We start from the raw sequence: 27452 nt of genomic DNA, 5'->3' as shown, positions 1-27452 counted from the left end.
GAGCCTTTTGGTGGACAATTCTCTTGAATGCAGCCTTCAGTTATGGTATGGAAAGGGGAAATTTACATTTCTTTTACCAAAGTAAAAACATGCATTCATGGTCTGAAGAGGGCACTTTACAGATGGATAGTGTCTAAATATGGCACTTTATTATGGAGAAAAACGGGTGTATTTTCCTTTTTTAAATCGCTAAAATAGCGCATTTTTGAACACATATCCTTAACGGTTAACGGTTAATTAAGCAATATTACACGAGAGGGTGTGCATTAACGCGGTTATCCTGCACGACAGCCTTTTCGCAAGAACGAGCCGACAGGCGAGTTCCGTAGGAAGGGCTGGAGTGTAATATTGCGATTATACAACTGTTGCCCTTAAAAAAAAACACGTCAACTTTATTTCATTGTAATTAAGATATTCGATAGGAATTTGTAATTTTTTAATGCGACATTTAGCTACTGTGTCCCTGAACGTCACATGAAAACCGCTAGCCAGCCGCCTAGCATAGTGTGGGGAGAGAGGAGCGCTTGCTCTCTTTCGTGACCAACGCAGCTGATTTCTTTACTTGATGAGAGACCGTGCATCTGTGCTCGTTATATGCACGGTTGGAGAGCCTGTTTTCCATTGAGAGCCCGACTACCTGTTGTATAATTAACCGATAAGGCCTTATGGTTAAAATTCTCCATTTGGCCATCCCTATACACAAATAAAAGCCTTAAACTGTACTGGAAAGACACGACCAGTGTTTGTAATGTCTCCAAGTACAGATCTATCGTCAGATTTACTAATTTCCTGACTTATTTTGAGAAGCCAAACTGGTCCCGAATCAGCAGCCAGGGAATCTAGTAAATTCACGGTCTTTTTGGCGATATGCCAAAATGATCGTACATTTGGGCATTTTTGGAATTATTGATCGTACATCGTACAGAGGGTCACATTATCGTACAAATACGATAATTATTATCGTACATCTGGCAACACTGGTCCAACACTCTGATTGTTAAATGTGACAGGGTAGAAACCACATAGCAACTAACTTCTGAATATTATTACCAATAATAATATGTGTATTCACACACAGTTCAATATTGTCGCAACGTTTTTTTTCTACTGGAAATAATGCTCGAATGAGCTTTTTGACTGCATGTTGAGAGTGTGCGACACACAGCACCCTGTGTGTGCATGTGAGAGGGAAAGAGAGAGAAAGAGAGGGATAGAGAGAGAAGGGACGACGGAGCACAGGTGTTTGTTCACCTTAGACATAACTGGTGTTGTGTTTAACGTTGTGTTTAGAAAGAACAGGCAGACTGAAACATAATTTTTACGGGGCAACCCAGGGGGCCCACTCTGCCTCGGGCTCCACGCAATTGCATGGTCTGGGTAGTGCTCTTAACCGCCTCAGAGAATCACACTTTTAGAGACTTGTCTTTTAGACAAACTAGAAACTAGAAATGTAATCTTTCCTTCTTCATTTACAAATTTCATTCAGTACATGTTACACTGTCTTTAAATAACATCTTCTCACCTGTTCTCAGTCCCACAGGTGAACTTGGTTCACTGTGACAACCTCCGTCAACAGCTACAACACTGACAGAGTACGGGTAGCTTTCACCACAGTGAAGGTCAGTGAAAGAGCAGGAGCGTGCAGAGCTTGAACTACAGGTGTGTTTGTGTCCATCTCGTGCTGTTGCTGTTGCTATGTATGTTTCTGCTCCTGAAACAGGGGACCAGGACACTGTGCTAGCCCCACATTCTAGAGAAACATGAACATTACTGGGAGAGCAGGGACCTGGAGAGATGGAGGGAACAAGTGGAGAGAAACAAAGATTATTCTGCATCTGATCGAAGTACCACCTAATTGTGGGCTCGCCTGGAAGGCGAGCACACGTATGTTATCTTCATTATTTATAGTCAGTCAGTCAGTATCTCCTCAAAACTTTGGCGCGATTCATCTCCTAAACGCTTACACCTTTAAACACCATTCAAATTTTTATGTGTTCAGCTTACTGAGGACACGTGTGCTTGTACTTTTGGTTTTGAAATGTTTTGTAGTTTAATTATAAAAAAATAAAAATGTTTAACTTTAAGCATCCAATGCATTTCCAATGGGTTTACTGAGTGGGGAGAGAGTGAGACAGGGGAAAGGGACCCATGTTTATATTAAGTCGCTGTGGCTGCAATATTCACACTTCAGATATGCTATTTATATCAATGTGTTCACACAGGTCTGCTTTCTGATTTGATCCAAATGTCTAAGCTGTGTGATGTATAAAACTATAGTTATAGTTAAAACTATAAATAAATGTCCCTCTCCACTCTACTGATTGACACAGCTGTGATTAAAGGCTTGGCTGTCATTGGCTGTTCTGTGGTGATGTAGCCTTACATAAGTCGGCCCTGCAGTGACAATGCGAAAGTCTCGGCAGAGACGTCTTAATGTAAGGCTAGTGGTGCTGCAAAGTAACCAAGTACATTTACTCAAGTATATACAAACAAGTACTTGTACCTACAGTACAATTTTTAGGTACTTTTACTCTAATTTCCATTTTTGTTACTTATACTCTACTATAAATACAGCATTTGACAGCTTCAGTTACTTTTTATTTTGCAGATTTTATTATTAATAATAATTATTATTATTAACACGCACGCACGCACGCACACACGCACACACACACGCATACACACACACTGACACACAAACAACTGTTACTGTGTTACTGTGGAGACGTTTGCTTGTATTTGTCTTTGACACATGTTTTGTAGTGTTTTAGAAATTTTACTTAAAAAGAATAAGGTTCCCGGGCGATGGGATTTACAGTATATATCCTAGAACCCGCAGGGACACTCTGTGTGGTTGTCAGGGAGATATCACAACCAATGCGTTTCCAAATCAGACGATCAACCGAAGTGGACCCACCTGGCAAAACCACACCCCAAACACTTTAAAAGCCATGAATTTCAGCCTGTCTGCATTTGAATCCTAGTATATCCCATATGCATTTGGATCAGCATGTCCCGTACTGTATACCAACTTTTACTTTACACTTTTGTTACTTATACTCCACTGCAATTGCATTTGGCAGCTTTAGTTACTTGTTACTTTGCAGATTTTATTATTAATACAAAACATACGGTAGATGAATCACTTAATACTTTGTCTAATTGTAAGAAGCTGATCTACAATGTGACATTGCGACATGTTGTGATCTTGTAGATCTGCTGTTTTTAAAAAGCTTGTCAATATTAGGACCATCTGCGTACTATTACTTTGATGTGGTTTGCTGGTTTGCAAAGTGTAGTTCAGGGACCCCTAGGACACACACACACACACACACACACACACACACACACACACACACACACACACACACACACACACACACACACACACGCACACACACTCTACTGGTCTCGAACTTTTGTTGTTGGTTACCCGTCCACATTATATTTTAATTTTATTTTGATTTAATTGTCCATACCGTTAAAGGACCAGGTCACCTCTGGGACAACCAGATCTTATTTTATTGTTGTGTGGGACACGATCAACACAATCCTGTAATTTCTTGTGTTCAATCTGTGTTTTTAGATATTTTAGTATTTCAGCATGCTACAACTGGTCATATGATGCTTTGTAGCATGATATTGCATCATCTCATGCATCATATGATGCAAAATGCATCATATGATCAGTTGTAGCATACTGAAATACTAAAATATCTAAAAACACAGATTGAACACAAAGAATAACTCAACATTGTGTTGATCGTGTCCCCACACAACAATAAAATAAGATCTGGTTGTCCCAAAGGTGACCTGGTCCTTTAAGTTCATGTAATAACACTGCTTGTCTACATTGTATTTGCATTACCATTTTACGTCAGTAAAATTAAAGAGAGCATTGCCTGGGAACTTGACACTTTTACTATTATTGTTTTGGGTTGGAAGCGAGCCCACACTGTTTCGAAGGAACAGTTTTTCTAGTTTTTATTAGTCCTTAGCAGTGTTCCTTGGTGGGAAATGTTGAATTATCATACTGGAGGCTTAAACTTTATGTATTTGAAAAGAGAAATCACATGTGTAAAGAAGTAATTTCACCAAATATATATTCAGTATATGTTTAGTGTAAGAAACTACCTTGTTTAAGACTCCTGTGTGACAAAAACGCATCACATATGCTGGTACTCAAATAGGGATGGCCAGCGGTTAACCGATAAGCACTAACGGTTAATGGTGACGATAACAATTAAAAAAAGAAAAAGAAAAGCAACCCATGCATGTGTCACACCAAAAGCCCCGTACACCAATGTCTATGCAACATCAAGTCATCAACAATGCAACTATACACGCTGCAGACACACATTTCTGGACACCAATGTCTGTGTAAAATCCATGCATGCATGCAACTACGAGTCTGCGACGCTTGATTTGGAATCGTACATGGCACGCTGACTGCTCCGATTGGATTTTCTAAAACAGACCGTCACATTGAATCCCGTTTAAGAAGAGCTTAAAACACAACGTTCTAATGTTACATGACGTGTGGAACGCTAAAGTCATCTTGGTTACAGAGTAGGCTATGCGAAAATAACACAAAGCTCAGAGTCGCAATGGTTGCTGCATCAGCACACACAAAACACAGGCGAGAGAGAAGAATATGAATGAAATGGACATCACGTTTAGCTGATGTTTTCAAAAAGGCATACGATTGGAAGTTATTGCTCTACACAACAAACACAGAGGAGATGGGGGAAGTGCGAAGTGAAGTCCGGGCGTCTCTCTGCTGCTAAAGCCAGGGACGTGCAGAGAATGTTAGAGATCCAGGGGCTGACATTTCTTAAAGAGCCTTTTGGTGGACAATTCTCTTGAATGCAGCCTTCAGTTATGGTATGGAAAGGGGAAATTTACATTTCTTTTACCAAAGTAAAAACATGCATTCATGGTCTGAAGAGGGCACTTTACAGATGGATAGTGTCTAAATATGGCACTTTATTATGGAGAAAAACGGGTGTATTTTCCTTTTTTAAATCGCTAAAATAGCGCATTTTTGAACACATATCCTTAACGGTTAACGGTTAATTAAGCAATATTACACGAGAGGGTGTGCATTAACGCGGTTATCCTGCACGACAGCCTTTTCGCAAGAACGAGCCGACAGGCGAGTTCCGTAGGAAGGGCTGGAGTGTAATATTGCGATTATACAACTGTTGCCCTTAAAAAAAAACACGTCAACTTTATTTCATTGTAATTAAGATATTCGATAGGAATTTGTAATTTTTTAATGCGACATTTAGCTACTGTGTCCCTGAACGTCACATGAAAACCGCTAGCCAGCCGCCTAGCATAGTGTGGGGAGAGAGGAGCGCTTGCTCTCTTTCGTGACCAACGCAGCTGATTTCTTTACTTGATGAGAGACCGTGCATCTGTGCTCGTTATATGCACGGTTGGAGAGCCTGTTTTCCATTGAGAGCCCGACTACCTGTTGTATAATTAACCGATAAGGCCTTATGGTTAAAATTCTCCATTTGGCCATCCCTATACACAAATAAAAGCCTTAAACTGTACTGGAAAGACACGACCAGTGTTTGTAATGTCTCCAAGTACAGATCTATCGTCAGATTTACTAATTTCCTGACTTATTTTGAGAAGCCAAACTGGTCCCGAATCAGCAGCCAGGGAATCTAGTAAATTCACGGTCTTTTTGGCGATATGCCAAAATGATCGTACATTTGGGCATTTTTGGAATTATTGATCGTACATCGTACAGAGGGTCACATTATCGTACAAATACGATAATTATTATCGTACATCTGGCAACACTGGTCCAACACTCTGATTGTTAAATGTGACAGGGTAGAAACCACATAGCAACTAACTTCTGAATATTATTACCAATAATAATATGTGTATTCACACACAGTTCAATATTGTCGCAACGTTTTTTTTCTACTGGAAATAATGCTCGAATGAGCTTTTTGACTGCATGTTGAGAGTGTGCGACACACAGCACCCTGTGTGTGCATGTGAGAGGGAAAGAGAGAGAAAGAGAGGGATAGAGAGAGAAGGGACGACGGAGCACAGGTGTTTGTTCACCTTAGACATAACTGGTGTTGTGTTTAACGTTGTGTTTAGAAAGAACAGGCAGACTGAAACATAATTTTTACGGGGCAACCCAGGGGGCCCACTCTGCCTCGGGCTCCACGCAATTGCATGGTCTGGGTAGTGCTCTTAACCGCCTCAGAGAATCACACTTTTAGAGACTTGTCTTTTAGACAAACTAGAAACTAGAAATGTAATCTTTCCTTCTTCATTTACAAATTTCATTCAGTACATGTTACACTGTCTTTAAATAACATCTTCTCACCTGTTCTCAGTCCCACAGGTGAACTTGGTTCACTGTGACAACCTCCGTCAACAGCTACAACACTGACAGAGTACGGGTAGCTTTCACCACAGTGAAGGTCAGTGAAAGAGCAGGAGCGTGCAGAGCTTGAACTACAGGTGTGTTTGTGTCCATCTCGTGCTGTTGCTGTTGCTATGTATGTTTCTGCTCCTGAAACAGGGGACCAGGACACTGTGCTAGCCCCACATTCTAGAGAAACATGAACATTACTGGGAGAGCAGGGACCTGGAGAGATGGAGGGAACAAGTGGAGAGAAACAAAGATTATTCTGCATCTGATCGAAGTAGTCTGTTGGAGACAATTCAGATTAGTACTTTTAGATTTGAAGCCTCGTTCTCTCTGTGTACCTCCAATGAAGTGATGAGGAATGCTTGGATTCCCAGCACAGGAGTCAGCATATGGTGTCACTATGATGGAATAGTTCTGGCCACAGTGCATGTTGGTTATCCGACAGCTGGTACTGGTGGTGTCGCATTTACGTATGTGTCCATCCTGACCCACTGCTGTCATTTTGTAAGCTGTGGCACTGGAGCTTCTTACCCAGGACACATCGGCTGAGTTGGGACACACCAGCCTGGCCCTAACATTCTCTGGGGCACATGGAACTGAGAAGAGAAAAAGGTAAAACACAGTGGTGACTTGTTATAGCCTATGTCCAGGGAATTAAATGAAATTCAAAAGGATAAATCACACTTTTAGAGACTTGTCTTTTAGACAAACTAGAAACTAGAAATGTAATCTTTCCTTCTTCATTTACAAATTTCATTCAGTACATGTTACACTGTCTTTAAATAACATCTTCTCACCTGTTCTCAGTCCCACATGTGAACTTGGTTCACTGTGACAACCTCTGTCAACAGCTACAACACTGACAGAGTAGCTTTCACCACAGTGAAGATCAGTGAAAGAGCAGGAGCGTGCAGAGCTTGAGCTACAGGTGTGTTTGTGTCCATCATGTGCTGTTGCTGTTACTATGTATGTTTCTGCTCCTGGAACAGGGGACCAGGACACTGTGCCACCATCACATGGAGAAACATGAACATTGCTGGGGGAGCAGGGACCTGGAGAGATGGAGGGAACAAGTGTAGAGAAACAAAGATTAGTCTTGTTCATTTTTTGCTTCAAATGATTAAATGAAACATACGATGAGCAAATCTTTGTCTGATCGAAGTAGTCTGTTGGAGACAATTCAGATTAGTACTTTTAGATTTGAAGCCTTGTTCTCTCTGTGTACCTCCAATGAATTGATGAGGAATGCTTGGATTCCCAGCACAGGAGTCAGCATATGGTGTCACTATAATGGAATAGTTCTGGCCACAGTGCATGTTGGTTATCCGACAGCTGGTACTGGTGGTGTCGCATTTACGTATGTGTCCATCCTGACCCACTGCTGTCACTTTGTAAGCTGTGGCACTGGAGCTTCTTATCCAGGACACAACGGCTGAGTTGGGACACACCAGCCTGGCCCTAACATTCTCTGGGGCACATGGAACTGAGAAGAGACAAAGGTAAAACACAGTGGTGACTTGTTATATTAGCCTATGTTCAGGGAATTAAATGAAAATCAAAAGGATAAATCACACTTTTAGAGACTTGTCTTTTAGACAAACTAGAAACTAGAAATGTAATCTTTCCTTCTTCATTTACAAATTTCATTCAGTACATGTTACACTGTCTTTAAATAACATCTTCTCACCTGTTCTCAGTCCCACATGTGAACTTGGTTCACTGTGACAACCTCTGTCAACAGCTACAACACTGACAGAGTAGCTTTCACCACAGTGAAGATCAGTGAAAGAGCAGGAGCGTGCAGAGCTTGAGCTACAGGTGTGTTTGTGTCCATCATGTGCTGTTGCTGTTACTATGTATGTTTCTGCTCCTGGAACAGGGGACCAGGACACTGTGCCACCATCACATGGAGAAACATGAACATTGCTGGGGGAGCAGGGACCTGGAGAGATGGAGGGAACAAGTGTAGAGAAACAAAGATTAGTCTTGTTCATTTTTTGCTTCAAATGATTAAATGAAACATACGATGAGCAAATCTTTGTCTGATCGAAGTAGTCTGTTGGAGACAATTCAGATTAGTACTTTTAGATTTGAAGCCTTGTTCTCTCTGTGTACCTCCAATGAATTGATGAGGAATGCTTGGATTCCCAGCACAGGAGTCAGCATATGGTGTCACTATAATGGAATAGTTCTGGCCACAGTGCATGTTGGTTATCCGACAGCTGGTACTGGTGGTGTCGCATTTACGTATGTGTCCATCCTGACCCACTGCTGTCACTTTGTAAGCTGTGGCACTGGAGCTTCTTATCCAGGACACAACGGCTGAGTTGGGACACACCAGCCTGGCCCTAACATTCTCTGGGGCACATGGAACTGAGAAGAGACAAAGGTAAAACACAGTGGTGACTTGTTATATTAGCCTATGTTCAGGGAATTAAATGAAAATCAAAAGGATAAATCACACTTTTAGAGACTTGTCTTTTAGACAAACTAGAAACTAGAAATGTAATCTTTCCTTCTTCATTTACAAATTTCATTCAGTACATGTTACACTGTCTTTAAATAACATCTTCTCACCTGTTCTCAGTCCCACATGTGAACTTGGTTCACTGTGACAACCTCTGTCAACAGCTACAACACTGACAGAGTAGCTTTCACCACAGTGAAGATCAGTGAAAGAGCAGGAGCGTGCAGAGCTTGAGCTACAGGTGTGTTTGTGTCCATCATGTGCTGTTGCTGTTACTATGTATGTTTCTGCTCCTGGAACAGGGGACCAGGACACTGTGCCACCATCACATGGAGAAACATGAACATTGCTGGGGGAGCAGGGACCTGGAGAGATGGAGGGAACAAGTGTAGAGAAACAAAGATTAGTCTTGTTCATTTTTTGCTTCAAATGATTAAATGAAACATACGATGAGCAAATCTTTGTCTGATCGAAGTAGTCTGTTGGAGACAATTCAGATTAGTACTTTTAGATTTGAAGCCTTGTTCTCTCTGTGTACCTCCAATGAATTGATGAGGAATGCTTGGATTCCCAGCACAGGAGTCAGCATATGGTGTCACTATAATGGAATAGTTCTGGCCACAGTGCATGTTGGTTATCCGACAGCTGGTACTGGTGGTGTCGCATTTACGTATGTGTCCATCCTGACCCACTGCTGTCACTTTGTAAGCTGTGGCACTGGAGCTTCTTATCCAGGACACAACGGCTGAGTTGGGACACACCAGCCTGGCCCTAACATTCTCTGGGGCACATGGAACTGAGAAGAGACAAAGGTAAAACACAGTGGTGACTTGTTATATTAGCCTATGTTCAGGGAATTAAATGAAAATCAAAAGGATAAATCACACTTTTAGAGACTTGTCTTTTAGACAAACTAGAAACTAGAAATGTAATCTTTCCTTCTTCATTTACAAATTTCATTCAGTACATGTTACACTGTCTTTAAATAACATCTTCTCACCTGTTCTCAGTCCCACATGTGAACTTGGTTCACTGTGACAACCTCTGTCAACAGCTACAACACTGACAGAGTAGCTTTCACCACAGTGAAGATCAGTGAAAGAGCAGGAGCGTGCAGAGCTTGAGCTACAGGTGTGTTTGTGTCCATCATGTGCTGTTGCTGTTACTATGTATGTTTCTGCTCCTGGAACAGGGGACCAGGACACTGTGCCACCATCACATGGAGAAACATGAACATTGCTGGGGGAGCAGGGACCTGGAGAGATGGAGGGAACAAGTGTAGAGAAACAAAGATTAGTCTTGTTCATTTTTTGCTTCAAATGATTAAATGAAACATACGATGAGCAAATCTTTGTCTGATCGAAGTAGTCTGTTGGAGACAATTCAGATTAGTACTTTTAGATTTGAAGCCTTGTTCTCTCTGTGTACCTCCAATGAATTGATGAGGAATGCTTGGATTCCCAGCACAGGAGTCAGCATATGGTGTCACTATAATGGAATAGTTCTGGCCACAGTGCATGTTGGTTATCCGACAGCTGGTACTAGTGGTGTCGCATTTACGTATGTGTCCATCCTGACCCACTGCTGTCACTTTGTAAGCTGTGACACTGGAGCTTCTTATCCAGGACACAACGGCTGAGTTGGGACACACCAGCCTGGCCCTAACATTCTCTGGGGCACATGGAACTGAGAAGAGACAAAGGTAAAACACAGTGGTGACTTGTTATATTAGCCTATGTTCAGGGAATTAAATGAAAATCAAAAGGATAAATCACACACTTTTAGAGACTTAACTTGTCTTTTAGACAAACTAGAAGTTCTGGCCGCTTTGCGGCCCTCACATCTAGAGTTCGGGCCGATACGTGGCCCTCACAGTTACGTTGTACTGTGTACATGTAGCGAGTAAGGAAGGTTTTGGTTTGAGCAATGAGTATGAATGATACATGTGGACAATTGGGTATAAATGGATATGGGCAGTTGTTGATGATTGATTGATTGATTGATGGATGGATGGATGGATGGATGGTTGGATGGATGGATTGAAGGATGGATTGAAGAATGTATTAGACATTTGCATAGGAAAAGGTACTGTTTCATGACAGTACAGTTCACTGGTACAAAAGAATGATAGTCTGTGAAGAATGAAGAATGATAGTAGCAGTAGTAGTAACAGCAGTGTAAAAAAAAAGTATGTCTAAAGGAGTCTGCTATAAACAATGTTGTCAGTAATGCCCTCGTCATATAGTCCAGTGTATAGTGTATAGTATAGTCCTGTAGGACTAAGTCTGGGCATGTCAGTGTGACAGTAAATTGCATAATTATGGGCCCATATATGGAGATTGAGTTGGAGTCTGTAGAACCAACCGTGTGCTGAGCCTGTGAGACCCTGGACATGCTGACTCGGGACCCCATGGGGCTCTATTTTGATTGTCTTACGTACCAGCTCTTATGCCTTAACTTAAAGGCCTGTCCATACTGTCTCCGCGCACCAAACTTTCGTCAGAGAATTCCGACTTTCTGACGTGCAGTTTTCCGACCTCTAATTCGGGGTAATGTTTTACAGAAGATGTGAGTGCCGTCATTTTGTAGTTGAACTGGACCTTTCCGATGAAAGGTTCGGTGGTCGGAGACAGTATGAACAGGGCAACAGTTGCCTGACTGCAAACGTCAGACTCTTCACACACTCGTTTCACTTCGTTTTGGGAAAGAGTCTGATCCTTCGAGGAGACATTCTACTTCTGGGGGGTGGGCTAAAGCCTATTGACGTCACACACACACACACACACACACACACACACACACACACACACACACACACACACACACACACACACACACACACACACACACACGCTTAGAGCCCCTGACGGCGACGTGGCGTGACATTGCAAAAAATACGTTATTTCTCATAACATATTATTTGATTGCGTGTTTACGTTAGTGCAAAATGGTATTAAAACGTAATGAAACGGCACTATTGTATAGTTTATTAAAAGAATTCGAGCCGAGCAGGCGTCCGGCTGACTCCGCCATGACAGTTTTCACGGACCAATCAGAGTCCACTAGCGACTCACGTGGGCAGAAGAGCACCAATCAGAATCCACTAGGGACTCTCACGTGGGCAGAAGAGCTCTGAAGGGAGGGGGCTGGGACCGGACCAGCCTACCACGTGCCCCAAGTCTACAGCCCTGATTGGCCCATTCAATTCCCCGCTCTTCGGGCGAGACGAAATGAAATATTTAATCTCCGGGGTCAGTCCACACTACACACCACCCACCAATAGGGGGTGGTAATGTGCGGAGTGATTTATCAGGCTAGGGCAACAGGTTCTTAAGTTAAGGCGTAAGAGCTGGTACTTAAGACAATCAAAATATAGCCCATCGATGCGTCTCAGCGTCAATTACTAGTAGGGATGTTCTAATATAACATTTATTTATTTATTTATTTATTTATTTATTTATTTATCAAGTCACTTATGCCAACATGAATTTGAAATCCTTCATTCTAAATAAATCTTCCTGAAAAGATCATGATTAAACCTAACAGGTTAAAAGCAGCATTACAGAGTCTTTGGTAACGTCTTCTCACCTGCTTTCAGTCCCACAGGTGAACTTGGTTCACTGTGACAACCTCCTCCGTCAACAGCTACAACACTGACAGAGTAGCTTTCCCCACAGTGAAGATCAGTGAAAGAGCAGGAGTGTGCAGAGCTTGAGTTACAGGTGTGTTTGTGTCCATCATGTGCTGTTGCTGTTGCTATGTATGTTTCTGCTCCTGGAACAGGGGACCATGACACTGTGCTAGCCCCACATTCTGTAGAAACATGAAGAATATTGGAGGGGCAGGGACCTGGAGAGATAGTGGAGAGAAACAAACGTTATTCTTTTTTGCTTCAAGCGTTTGTTGAATATTGTTATGGCGATACGATAAAACGAAACAAACACTTATATTAATTATACAATATCAGGGTGTCTCATGGTACACACTGCTCTGTAAGAGGTTAACATCATATAAGTTCTGGTTCAGTCTTGCACCATGTCTGCACCTACAAGCATTCAATATGTTAAAGAAGCAAAATGTGACACTGTGTTAAAGTGTGCATTTGGATGCAATAGAGTTTGGTTGTAGGGTGGTGGGTAGGTGAGGGATATGGGGAGGTTGTTTTGTATAAAAATCGATACATTTAATGAAGACATGGGAAAAATCAGACGTTGCTTCACCTGGGGAGGGAACAAGTGGAGAGAAACTAATGTTATTCTTTAGGCCAGGGGCCAATTCTGATATCTTTACAAATTGGTACCACCCAAGGTGACCGTACATTTTTTACATTTTTGACTTCCTACATGTCTCTAGTTTACATTTTGGTATGATAACCCTTTCTGAGACCCAGCTTAATTGATGTTATCAGCTACTAGAGTCTGTCTTTCCCTAATAGGACTGATCGTGGATAGCTACTGGGACGTAAGTCAGGACTTGATCAACCCCGGCTGGGTCACCTGGGCGAGGGTGTATGATGTTGCGAGACCCGAAACACCCGTCGACCCCAGGCTACATCACTGATGATACGTCCCAGTTGCATCCTTGTGATGTTTTTTTTTTTCATTATTAGTTCTATTTATAGTGGCTCATAGGAATAGACTGTGACAACCAGGAATAGTTTGGTGACCACCGGAGAGTCAGTTGACGGCCGGAATGTAGACGGCACCCGGGAGCAGGTTGGGTTAGCGCCCCAGCCTGTGTCTTCCGTGAGGAAGAAGCCCAACAAATCCACGGTGAGGCCTTTAGGAGGGCCATTCAACTGCAGCAGCTGAATGGAATGTTTGGATTGGGGTCTGGTGCAACGCACAGGTTCTGAACCTGGTGAGAGCAGGAGAGGACCTGGTGAGACGTAGGAGGAGCCCGGCCAGGAGTCAACCCATAGAGCCTAGTTCTTCCACGCGCCAGAATAGTACCCCCAATCCTGGCAGAGTAGTTCCGGTGCGGCACATTGAGTGACCCTGTCTTTCCCTAATAGGACTGATCGTGGATAGCTACTGGGACGTAACTCGGGACTTGATCAACCCCGGCTGGGTCACCTGGGCGAGGGTGTATGATGTTGCGAGACCCGAAACACCCGTCGACCCCAGGCTACATCACTGATGATACGTCCCAGTTGCATCCTTGTGATGTTTTTTTTTTTTTCCATTCGGTCTCCCATCGACTTTCTATACAGGAGGAAAATACCCAGTAATTTTCTGGGTATTTAAAGTTGTACCATGTAACTTTTTTTATAAAACAAATCTTAAAATTGTCCTAACTGTTAAATCGCTAAAGTTTTAGAACACCCACTCCGTTATTTTCAGCTTCTGAAGCCTTCTCTTTATATGTTTTCTATGATCCTGGCCGTGGACCGGATTTCGCGCCAAAATTACGTAATCTGCATCATCTGTATACGTTGTGTATACGTTGCCCAATCACATCACCGATCATGCACACATGGTACACTACCGGCCAATCACAGCTTATCTGCTCTGGTCTCCAGGAAGCGCCTCCGCTTGGCTACAGTGTTTACCATGGTGAAGGATTTTAACCTCTTAATCCACAAATCCTGGCAGAAAATTACGTTCTACCATGCGTTCTACCCCTCCACGGATTACTATCGGTCGCGGTGGTTTGCGGCGCCGCTCCGGTGGTCCGCGGCGGTGGTCCGCGACGACTCCGGCCGAAAAACGGCCGAAAAAAGCAATACCGCTACTGACCACTAGTTGAACTTACACAGTATAGCTTTAAGTAGGATGTGAGGGCTCTAACTAGGAATTTGTCATGATGCTGAATCCATTGCAAGCATTTGTTTTGCACAAAAAACATTCCTTGGGCTACAAATGGCACCAAAAAACGCCCACAAAACTGATGAAACTGATTCATCACTTTTCATCACTAAACCATTGTTTTCTGGGGCCATTTGTAACCCAAATGAATGTGTTTGTGCAAAACAAATGCTTGCAATGGATTCAGCTTCATGACAAACCCCTACTTAGACCCCTCACATCCTACTTAAATACCCAGAAAAAAAGAAACATTCTGGGTATTTTCCTCCTCTATAGAAAGTCGATGGGAGACCGACTCTAGTGGCTGATAACATCAATTAAGCTGGGTCTCAGAAAGGGTTATCATAACAAAATGTAAACTAGAGACATGTAGGAAGTCAAAAATGTAAAAAATGTACGGTCACCTTGGGTGGTACCAATTTGTGAAGATATCAGAATTGGCCCCTGGCCTACTTGTTCGTATTTTGCTTCAACAGATTAAATGAAACATACAATGAACACATCTTTGTCTGATCAAAGTAAAAAGTTGGAGACAATTCAGATCAGTACACTTAGGCTGGCACCAACATTCACTAGGGCACATGCTGGGAAGAGAAAAGGGTATATATAAAAGAGTGTGTTGATATTGAATATGAAATGTTTACAGTATGGCTGCACCATATGAAGAAACTGTGTAAAGTGCTTATTGAATATTATGTCGATAAGACGATACGAAAAAAAAAAAACACTGATTTTAATTATACAATTTCAAAGAGTCTCATAGTACATGCTGCTCTATAAGAGGTTAATGTCATTGTCTCCACCAGCCGAAGGCAGGGGGAGAGTATGTTTTCGCCCCTGTCCGTGCGTGCGTCCGTCCGTCCGTCCTCCAAGTTTGTTAACAGCTAATTTCCAGCACCGTTGGCCCGGTCGCTGCCAAAATGAGCACACACACTCCCTGGATGCCAATTCAGAACCTCTGCCCCACATTTTTCAAATGGCCCTGTTCTAGCGCCACCATGAGGCCCATGTTTGCAAAACACATTTCTGTACACTACTCCTACAGATTTTGTCCAAAAATCACGCAAATCGGTAGACAGTATCTCTACAGTCATGTGATCGACACGGTCTGATTGTCCATATTCCATCCTGATTGGCTGATATTGGCTTTCAAAGTTTGTAAGATTGGTCCATTTTGGACAAAATGCCTCAAATCACAAACGCAGAGTGCAATCATCACGAAATCGCGCACACACGTTCCCACTAGGACGAGGGAGAAATGCCACATCAACTTTCGGAAATCAGCCTCATGGTGGCGCTATAACAGGCCGATTCGTGGTTTTACCTATAACTCCACCGATCAGTTTCAAACTTTGTAAGCGCACTCCCTGGATGCCAATTCAGAACCTCTGCCCCACATTTTTCACATGGGCCTGTTCTAGCGCCACCAGGAGGCCAATTTGTGCAAAACTACCTTTTGGCCAGTACTCCTACAGATTTTGTCCAAAAATCACGCAAATCGGTAGACAGTATCTCTACAGTCATGTGATCGACATGGATCTCTCTGATTGTCCATATTCCATTCTGATTGGCTGAGATTGGCTTTCAAAGTTTGTAAGATTTTGGACAAAATGCCTCAAATCAGAAACGCAGAGTGCAATTAACATGACATCACGCACACACATTCCCATTAGGATGAGGAAGAAATGCCACTTATATCTCTATACCTATATCTCCACCGATCAGTTTCAAACTTTGTAAGTGCACTCCCTATAGGCCAAGGAAAAACCCTTTCCTTGCATTTTTCACATCAGCCTTTTATAGCGCCACCAGGAGGCCGATTTATGTAAGACACATTTTTGGATATTACTCCTTCAGATTTTACCCAAAATGAACACAAATCAGTACACAGTATCTCTACAGTCATATGATCAAGACGGATCTGTCCTGTATTAAATATTCCATCCTGATAGGCTAAGATTGGCCTCCAAACTTTGCAGGATTGCTCCGTTTCAAACAAAATGCCTCAAATCAAACACAGTGTGCAATTGTAATGACATTGTCCACACACATTTGCAAAAGGCCAAGGAAGAAATTATACTACAAAATGTTCAAATCAGCCTCATGGTGGCGCCATGAAAGGCCTAAGATTGGTGAAGAACACATGCCACCCTTTTTACATTGGCCTATTATACCACCACCAGGACGCGTGGCTGGTGGAGACCTGTGCTCGGAAGAGCACTTCTTCTAGTTTACGTTCGGGTTCAGTCTTGCATCTTGTCTGCACCAAATGGCAGCAGCGTTCAATGTTTTAAAGAGGCAAAAAAGATGATGCAGGTGAAAGGGTTTTGGATTTTATAGGGGTTTGGTTGTAGGGTGGTGGGAAGGTGAGAGATATGAGAAGCTTGTTTTGTATGAAGATCGATAACTTTAATGAAAAAAACAAGAAATTGCATCGTCTGTCACATTGGTAAACAACCAGCAGGTTAAATATTTTTCCTATGCAAATTTCTAATAAAGTCTTCATTCAATCACTCTGTCTCTCCACTCTTCACTCTCTCCATTCATCCCCTCATCCATCCATCCATCCTCCACTGATCTGTTGACTCACGGCAGAATGTTTGGTTCCTCCAGGGGGGGATGTTGACTCCACGGTCCTGGCACTCAGTGACGTAGGCTTCAATGGCCTCACACAGGAAGGACGAGGCCCCATCCAGCGCACACAGGTCAAAGAGACAGTTCGTGAAGTGGTGCTGATAAACAAATTAATTAATATTAAGAAAATAGTTCACAGAGTGTTTGAGAGCATACGCAAGTGCAATGGGTTTCCATGTTTGTGTGTATTAGGCAGCACTCACATTGGGGTTGACCTCAGGGTGACAGACAGTAAAGGGTCCCTTCTTGTCCAACAGCATGCCACAGTATCCAGAGCTCTTATACAGATCCTGTTCCTCATCCGTACACCCTTGGTGGCACCCATTACAGATCACAGGATTACAGCTATGGAGATACAAGCAAGGAAATGGTGGTTGTTTGTGGATGAATGCATCTTTATCAATGTGTGTGTTAATGCTTGTTCATGATGGAGAATGCGCCGCTCATGTTAAAATGACTCACTTGGGGTCGGTCACCCAGCTGTGTCCGAACACATTGGGGTCATTGGTCAAGTTGCCGTCTGGCTTTCTCATGTCATCCTTGGCATTGTCATTGTAGTCTCCACAAAGACCACACAATGTGTCCTTGTAACTGCAGGTCACCAGGTGGAGGCAAAGGAAATAGTGGAGCAGGATTAATTCATGGGACACCTGTTCAGTCACTGTACGCATCTTCAAATTAGATCAGTCAAATGATTAAAAGAACAGACTGTTATGAGTTTCACTCACTCTTTGATCACTTTGATGTCCATTGTAGTTACTCCATTGTAGCGGACGGTCACACCAAAGTCCATGGCTACAGTGTAGAGTCTCCCAGACTTGAACACAGAGACACCACTGGCTGGAGTGACTGGCAGGTTGACATTGTTCCCATTCAGCTACGCAAGAGCAACACAAGACAGACAGACAGACAGACAGACAGACAGACAGACAGACAGACAGACAGACAGACAGACACACATGGCAATTGAGTATAATTAAGTTATGTTAAGTAACGTGTTTTAAAGCATTTTTATCAGGACTCCCCCATCTTCCCTAACATATTTTTTTTAAATGCCGGCTGAGGGCCCTGGCCAATCTAATCAACATCAACCTCTGTAGTCACTAGTTGGGTCACTAATTTGGGTGCTACAACTATCTCACCTGTACAGTGCCTCCCTTCAGGATTGAAATCTTCAGCAAATCCACGTACACGTGCACAGCCTTCACCCATGAAACAGTAGAGTAGTGATTTTTGTATATGTTTTCGTTGTCGGCATGGACCTCGAAGTGGGGCATGGAGGTGTGGTTGCAGGGTTTAGACATCACATAGCTACAGTTGCCCATGAAGTCGTATCTGAGACGGTCAAAGGTGGTGTAGTGTGGGTCTCCAGATGCTCTGCAAGTGGATGGACCTGTATGAAAGATGGTGGAGGAGGGAATGAGTTACTGCCTGCTTGGGTTTTATGTTTTATTGTCTATGACAATACAGGAAGTGGCAACACTCTGATTGTTAAATGGGACAAGGTAGCAACCAGCGTGGCCTACTACTCTCTCAAAATGTTATGCAAAATAGATTTTGTTTCCAGATACTGTAAGCTGCCATTGTCCTTGGGTCATTCTATGAAAATGTGCCCTTTTCCATTTTCAGTGTTTGATTTTTAAAGTACAATTTTAAAGGTTTTTAAGATGTGTTTTGGATGAAGTAGATCCATACCTATCAGAAACATTAGCCGTGCCATTTCAGGCTATTTTATTTTATGTCTTTTTTCACACTTTTAATCAGAATGCATGTGCATTTTGTCAACACTTTTACCAACATGTTACTTTTTGAACATGTTTTATAAACTTATTTATAACAAATGTCATACAATATGAAAGATTATTTCCTCTGTGTTTTTCAAGTCCAAATATTTACAAGTTTCACTTTTTTCTCACAGATCAAACAGCATTTTAGCAACTAGAAAAATATTGTTCCTTCAAAACAATTGTGGGCTCGCTTCAAGCCAGAAAACAATGGCTATAAAAGTACAAAATGTCAAGATCGCAGGCAGTGCTCACTTTGACGTTACTGACGTCAAAGATTGGTCCATTTTGTTCCAAAAATGTGTTATGCAAAAGTTGACCCGCTGGTGGCGCTATAACAGGCCAATGTGAGAAGGGTGGTATCTGTTCCTTGACCTATTGGGAATGTGCTTGCAAGATTTCACGCACATTGCAGGCTGTGTTCATGATTTGAGGTGTTTTTGGCTTTGGCCACTTTATCGCTGCTTGCAGATAGATTTATTATTATTATTTTATATATTTTTTTGTGTGCACTTCATAGGCATGTTAGATAAAGGTCCTTAGATTGCGTGTAGAATGTTTCATGCAAATTGCAAAAAAAATCCTAGAATAAAAACGGGTTTAAGCGTTTTACAAACTGCTCAAAATTATATAGCGCCCCCCTTTGGCCATTTGGGGTAAGATTGGTTTCAGTGATATTTGAACTAACCCTCTACACTATTTTGTCATGAAAATGTGACTTTGTATGTATGTTTTAGAGGCAGAAGAATAATTTGCATAAAACTGCAATATTGTTTGAATTATTTAAAAAAGCATGTTTCAATGTTAAAGAAATCCGATCTGACAGATCTTTAGATATCGGTCCAAAGTTCACGTAAAAAAAGTTTTGTGCACGTGACGCGAAAATTCCAGAATAAAAGCGGGTTTACGCGTTTTACAAACTGCTCAAAATGGCGGAAAATCGAAGGGCGGAGCTTACTTAACAACACAGATGTCTTCCGCTTGAGTCAAAGCACGCGTGTAACAAGTTGCATGTCTTCAAACGAAACGAGTCATGACTTATGCCTGTTTGAAGTTTGAATTTTCAGACGCTTCGTATAGCGCCCCCCTTTGGCCAATTGGAATAAAATTGGTTTCAGTGATACTTTGACTAACCCTCCACATCTTTGCCAAATGCCATGAACGTGTAACTTTGCATGTATGATTTAGAGGCCGAAGAATAATTTGCATAAAACCGCAACATATATTGAATTATTAAAAAATCATTATTTAACGTACAAACTTCTCACCACATAGCCTGTGTAGATATAGGTTCAAAGTTCATGTGAAAAAAAGTTTCGTGCACTTGACGCGAAAATCCCAGGAGGAGATAGATTTTTACTGTTTTTCATATAATTCCGAATTGTGGGAGACCTAAAGGTCAGAGGTCAAAAGTTAGAGGGTAAAAGTTGTTCGGCATGAGGAGACGCATACGTGTATACAGGTTTCATGGCTGTACCTAAAACACAGCATGAGCTATACCTGTTCAAAGATCGCACTTTCGAAGGCTTCCTACAGCGCCACCATTTGGCCGATTGCTATAGAAAATGATAGCACACTTCGCCACTGTAAACTGAACACATTGATGTTTTTATTTTCATTTTCTCACTAAGTATGTAGGAGTAGAAAGGAACCGAAAATCCCGTCTACTTACTAGATAAACAAATAAATAAATAAATAATGACAATATCTAAAGTGTGCTCGCCAGGTACTGGCGAGCCCACAATTATTGATACCCCTCAGCACCTTATTTTTTTTAAGAAAGCATATTCATGATTATCAATTATTATAAAACTCAAAGAAAGGGCATTAAAAGAAGAGTACACTTAGCTGACTTTTGCCAACAACTTCATGAAAGAGTGATGATGTCACTTCCTGTTTTTTTTTTTTTTTTTTTTCAAATTTACGAATAGTTTTGTTCTGAGGGAGACAAAATGGCACGTTTTCGTAGAATGACCATAGCCTGGAGGGATGATTTCTGTGCTTTGGGATGGTTCATTGTTAGACCAACTGACTGACCAATGCTGTAACTTCAATGCTTAACGAGTCAGTCAGTCAGTCAGTCAGTCAGGTACATTCACATGTATGTACAGGGGTTGCCTGCTGGCCAGTCAGTCCAGCCAACCAAAACTGCCTTTGTTTTCCTTAATGTTATCACCTTTAGGATAGCAGCCTGCTACTCCGTTGACCTCACGACACTCTTCTGAGGGGTCACAGGAGTTATCCACACAGTCCAAGGTGTTGTTCCCTGCACAGCGACACAGTCTGGAGCAGCCGTCCCCAAAGATGATCTCTCCAGGCTGACAAACACAAGACAGGGTAGTAGTCAGTCTTTAGTCTAATGTATACATGGAAATGATCTCTATCATCTAATGTAATATTTTAATCTTCTCTCGGTTCCTGACACCTTGACTCAGATCATCTATAGTTAATGTTTTACACCCAGTCAGCACAGCCATGTCTCAGTTCATGACACCTTGACTCAGATCATTTATTGATCATTTATACCCAGTCATTATGGCCAAATGCATGTGTCTCATATTGTTTTGAGGTGGGCTGAACTATTATGGGCACCATGTGGGCAATATCAGCAGGATCCACGTGGGTCCCAAATGGATTTGCCCATGGGGGCTTTACGTGGGTTCTATAAGCAATGGCTCAATGACAGAGAGAGAGAGAGAGAGAGAGACACTTCATAAAACAAATCAATTAATTAAATAAATATACAGTAGGTCTATAACATTTCTACATTTCCCAACAGTTTGGTAAATTATACATTTCCGTAGAACCCTCCAGCAGACCGGGAAATGAGGCAAACAATCCTGACACACTCACCCCCAACACAGAGCATTGGTTGGGACAGAGGGAGGGGAGTTACTTATTTTATTTCACTGAACATCCTGTGCAATTTAAAAAAGGGGATATACTGTAACCTATTCAGTGTAAAACTATTCCTCTTTAATCAAGTTGAGTAGACATTTCACACTCTCCTATACCTCATAGTACTGTCCGTTGGTGTGTTTGCATCCACAGTTGGTGGTCCTCACACACTTTCCAGCACTGAAGATGTAGCCGGGGTCACACACACACGACTCCACACAGGGACCACCGCAGCCCGTGGGGGGCTTCCCAGCACACGTGTCCTGACAGGGGTCTGCACACGGCTCATAGTGGCTGTTAGCAGCAGGACAGTCTGGAGCTGCAGGAAGGACAGAGAGGGACATGTATAAACACACACGCGCACGCACGCACGCGCACACACACACACACACACACACACACACACACACACACACACACACACACACACACACACACACACACACACACACACACACACACACGCATCTATTAAAACTGGAACAGGTGCTTATTGTCACCTCATGTTTATTATTAGTCCTTAGATACTTTCTCATTCTGCTCAGATGATGTAGCAAAATCCATCCATCCATATTCATCTTTTCTGGCATGTCAGCTTTGATCAAGCCATCAATGCATTCCTGCATTACCCTGTCACTCATTGGGCTTTCCCCGCTCCCTCCCTCTTGTATGAGTTAAAAAAGGACCCCAATTTAAAATGATGTAGCAAAATTCATCCATCGATATTTATCTTTTCTGGCATGTCAGCTTTGATCAATACATTCCTGCATTACCCTGTCAATCATTGGGCTTTCCCTGTTCCCTCCGTCTTATATGAGTTGAAAAGGGACCCAATTTAAACAAGCCCAAAAGCTTTTTTTTAGGTGTCGATCCTTTTAGTTGACCTTGTACCAGTGAACTGTACTGTCATGAAACTGTAGCTTTTCCTATGCAAACTTCTAATAAAGTCTTCAATCAATCAATCACTCTGTCCCTCCTCTCTCCATTCATCCCCTCAGCCATCCATCCATCCATCCATCCATCCATCCATCCATCCATCCATCCTCTACTGGTCTGTTGACTCACGGCAGAATGTTTGGTTCCTCCAGGGGGGGATTTTGACTCCACGGTCCTGGCACTCAGTGACGTAGGCTTCAATGGCCTCACACAGGAAGGACGAGTTCCCTTCCAGCTCACACAGGTCAAACACACAGTTCTTGAAGTAGTGCTGATAAACAAATGAATTCAAATAAATAAATAAAAAATAGTTGACAGTGTTTGAGAGCAAGTGCATTGTGCAATGTGTTTCCATGTTTGTGTGTAATAGGCAGCACTCACATTGGGGTTGACCTTACGGTGACAGACAGCAAAGGGTCCCCTCTTGTCCAACAGAATGCCACAGTATCCAGAGCTCTCATACAGATCCTGTTCCGTACAATCTGTGACGTTGTGCTTCTCATTACAGCTATGGAGATACAAGCAAGGAAATGGTGGTTGTTTGTGGATGAATGCATCGTTATCAATGCGTGTTCATGATGGAGTATGCGCGCGGTTCATGTTAAAATGACTTACTTGGTGATGTTGGGGTCGGTCACCCAGCTGTGTCCGAACACATTGGGGTCATTGGTCAAGGTGCCGTCTGGCTTTCTCATGTCATCCTTGGCATTGTCATTGTAGTCTCCACACAGACCACACAATGTGTCCTTGTAACTGCAGGACACCAGGTGGAGGCAAAGGAAAAAGTGGAGAGGGATTAGTTCATGGGACACCTGTTCAGTCACTGTACGCATCTTAAAATTAGATCTGTCAAGTGATTAAAAGAACAGACTGTTATGAGTTTCACTCACTCTTTGATCACTTTGATGTCCATCGTAGTTGCTCCATTGTAGCGGACGGTCACACCAAAGTCCATGGCTACAGTGTAGTAACTCCCAGACTTGAACACAGAGACACTGCTGGCTGGAGTGACTGGCAGGTTGAAATTGTTGCTGACATTGTTCCCATTCAGCTATGCAAGTGCAACACAAGACAGACAGACACACATGGCAATTGAATATAAAGTTAAGTTATGTTAAGTTACGTGTTTAAAGCATTATTATCAGGACTCCCCCATTTTCCCTAGCATAGTCTTTTTAAATGCCGGCTGAGGGCCCTGGCCAATCTAATCAGCATCAACCTTTGAAGGCCTAGTAGTCACTAGTTGGGTCTCTAATTTGGGTGCTACACCTATCTCACCTGTACAGTGCCTCCCTTCAGGATTGAAATCTTCAGCAAGCCCACGTATACATGCACAGCCTTCACCCATGAAACAGTAGAGTAGTGATTTTTGTATCTGTTTTCGTTGTCGGCATGGACCTCGAAGTAGGGCACGGAGGTGTGGTTGCAGGGTTTAGACATCACATAGCTACAGTTGCCCATGAAGTCGTATCTGAGATGGTCAAAGGTGGTGTAGTGTGGGTCTCCAGATGCTCTGCAAGTGGATGTACCTGTATGAAAGATGGTGGAGGAAGGATTGTGTTACTGCCTGCTTGGGTTACAGATATGTTTTATTGTCTATGACAATACAGGAAGCGGCAACACTCTGATTGTTAAATGGGACAAGGTAGCAACCAAATAGCAACTGTTACCTCCATGGTAACTTCCAAATATTATTTCCAAACCTTTAAATGTATCATGATTAAGCAACTGCTATGCCTGTTTTTACTCTTTTAAAATGTTATGCAAAATAGATATTGTTTCCAGATGCTGTAGAAAACGTGCCCTTTTCCATTTTCAGTGTTTAATTTTTAAAATACAATTTTAAAGGTTTTTAAGATGTGTTTAGGATGAAGTAGATCCATACCTATCAGAAATATGAGCCATGCCATCTTAGGCTATTTTATTTGATGTATTCTTTCACACTTTTAATCAGCATGAATGTGCATTTTGTCAACCCTGTTACCAACATGTTACTTTTTGATTTTTTTATAAACATATTCATAACAAATGTCATACAATATGAAAGATTATTTCCTCTTGTTACACTCAGTGTGTTTTTTCAAGTGAAAATATTTACAAGTTTCACTTTTTTCTCACAGATCAAACAGCAATTTAGCAAATGATACGCCTACAGCACCTCATTATTTTAAGAAAAAGTTATGAATACAGCATATTTTATGTTATACATTTTTGTGTGGATTACTAGCCTTTTAATCTATTGAGTTATCAATAATTACGTGTCAAACATTACAAAACTAAAAGAAAAGGCATTAAAAGAAGAGTACACTTAGCTGACTTTTTGCCAGCAACTTCATGAAAGAGTGATGATTGTCACTTCCTGGTAAGATGAACGTTTGGAACATTCCATTACCTCTGATTGGGTGTTTTCTTTTAACAGTAATGGGTTGACTAAACATGATGGGGACACAACTAAAATATTTATTTTTTCACACTTCTATTTTTTTCCTTAATAAAGCCTTTTCAAGAGTCATGAAAAGACACTTGAGGCTTTATATGAGACATTGATTTTCTAAGTGTTTAAATAACCCTATAAAACAATGCAATAAAAACATTATTGTTCTCATGTTATGAAAACACATCAAGGAATGTAAATTATGATTTTTATAATTATGTAATTCTTAATTCAAATTTACGAATCGAACACAAAATGCCATGTTTACATAGAGTGACCCCTCCATCCCATAGCCTGGTGGGATGATTTATGTGCTTTGGGATGGTTCATTGTTAGACCAACTAACTGACCAATGCTGTAACTTCAAAGCTTAACGACTGACTCAGTCAGTCAGTCAGTCAGTCAGTCAGTCAGTCAGTCAGTCAGTCAGTCAGGTACATTCACATGTATAGGGTTGGCCTTTTGGCCAGTCAGTCCAGCCAACCAATACTTCCTTTGTTTTCCTTGATATTCTCACCTATGGGATAGCAGCCTAATACTCCGTTGACCTCACGACACTCTTCTGTGGGGTCACAGGAATTATCCTCACAGTCCAAGGTGTTGTTCCCTGCACAGCGACACAGTCTGGAGCAGCCGTCCCCAAAGATGATCTCTCCAGGCTGACAAACATAAGACAGAGCAGGAGTCAGTCTTTAGTCTAATGTATGGAAATGATCTCTATCATCTAATCATTAAATCTTTTTTCAGTTCCTGACAACTTGACTCAGATCCACTAAAGATCATTGTTTACACCCAGTCAGCACAGCCACGTAGGTCCCATATTGTTTTATGGTGGGCTAAACAAATGTGGTCAATGTCAGCCGGATCCACGTGGGTCCCACTTGGGTTTGACCCATGGGTTTTTTTTAGTCTCTATTTACAATGGCAGCCAAATCCAGACTGAATCACTTCTGTGCCACATCCAGAATCCATTTTGTTCAAATAAGACTAAATACAAACAAGTAGGAATCCGATTTTTACAAATGTGACTTGAGCCACATTCAGAGGTGTTTCAAATCTGATTTCAGGAAATGCGTCTCAGTCTGAACACAGTAACCTGATCTAACCACCCGTCTCATATAAAACGGTCCAAAACTTTATTTATTTCATGAAGCCTACATTGTTACCACAGTAACCAAAGTAGATATGTCGACACATGGCGGCTTGTTGTTGTTAAAATCATTTTGAAGATGGAGATATTATCTGGCAGATGCAGTGTAGTCAGGCCAAAAGACGGGATTAAAAAATTAATTGTATTTAGGCTGGATTTGACTGCAGTCTAAATGGGGCCTAAGTGGGTCCAGTACCTGGTGCTGGAAATGAAGCCCTCTTCCAGGTTCTCTTCCAGCCTGCTGTTCCCATTAATGGCCAGCAGATGTGGCTATTTCACCTCCTACCAGTCGCAATACATATTATCTCAATACAAGGGAATGAGGTTTTGGGTGGTGTTTAGGGAGTTTAGTGACAAAGGGAGCGGAAGTACTTGTTTTGATTCACTCAACATCCTGCACAATCTCAAAGAAAGGGGTATAATCTATTGAGTGTAAAACCATTCCTCCTTAAGTTGAGTAAACATTTCACACTCTCCTATACCTCATAGTACTGTCCGTTGGTGTGTTTGCATCCACATTCGGTGGTCCTCACACACTTTCCAGCCATGAAGATGTAGTCAGGGTCACACACACACGACTCCACACAGGGACCACCGCAGCCCGTGGGGGGCTTCCCAGCACACGTGTCCTGACAGGGGTCTGCACACGGCTCATAGTGGCTGTTAGCAGCAGGACAGTCTGGAGCTGCAGGAAGGACAGAGAGGGACATGTATAAACACACACGCGCACGCACGCACGCACACACACACACACACACACACACACACACACACACACACACACACACACACACACACACACACACACACACACACACACACACACGCATCTATTAAAACTGGAACAGGTGCTTATTGTCACCTCATGTTTATTATTAGTCCTTAGATACTTTCTCATTCTGCTCAGATGATGTAGCAAAATCCATCCATCCA

The 27452-nt window shown here is 42.1% G+C and overlaps 1 protein-coding gene across 1 annotated transcript in view; it reads right to left on the bottom strand.

The window, feature by feature from the left end:
* LOC308297809 (zonadhesin-like) overlaps nt 1-26566 on the bottom strand; it is a gene marked incomplete at both ends in the record, with an annotated part of 67473 nt that extends 40907 nt beyond the window's left edge. The window contains 14 exons of the mRNA XM_080741376.1: nt 17274-17415; nt 17521-17662; nt 17780-17908; nt 18046-18194; nt 18460-18710; nt 21278-21419; nt 22116-22318; nt 23065-23206; nt 23317-23443; nt 23551-23688; nt 23826-23986; nt 24214-24464; nt 25887-26028; nt 26528-26566. Coding sequence (XP_080597502.1) covers nt 17274-17415; nt 17521-17662; nt 17780-17908; nt 18046-18194; nt 18460-18710; nt 21278-21419; nt 22116-22318; nt 23065-23206; nt 23317-23443; nt 23551-23688; nt 23826-23986; nt 24214-24464; nt 25887-26028; nt 26528-26566 — 2158 coding nt within the window. The remainder of the gene's footprint in view (nt 1-17273; nt 17416-17520; nt 17663-17779; nt 17909-18045; nt 18195-18459; nt 18711-21277; nt 21420-22115; nt 22319-23064; nt 23207-23316; nt 23444-23550; nt 23689-23825; nt 23987-24213; nt 24465-25886; nt 26029-26527) is intronic.
* Nucleotides 26567-27452: the final 886 nt, after the last annotated feature.

Source organism: Nannobrachium achirus (assembly GCF_963921795.1).
Source record: "Nannobrachium achirus genome assembly, chromosome: 14".
In the NCBI taxonomy this organism is placed as follows: Eukaryota; Metazoa; Chordata; class Actinopteri; order Myctophiformes; family Myctophidae; genus Nannobrachium; species Nannobrachium achirus.
Note: the sequence above shows the minus strand (reverse complement) of the source record. Positions and strands in the feature narration are given on the sequence as shown.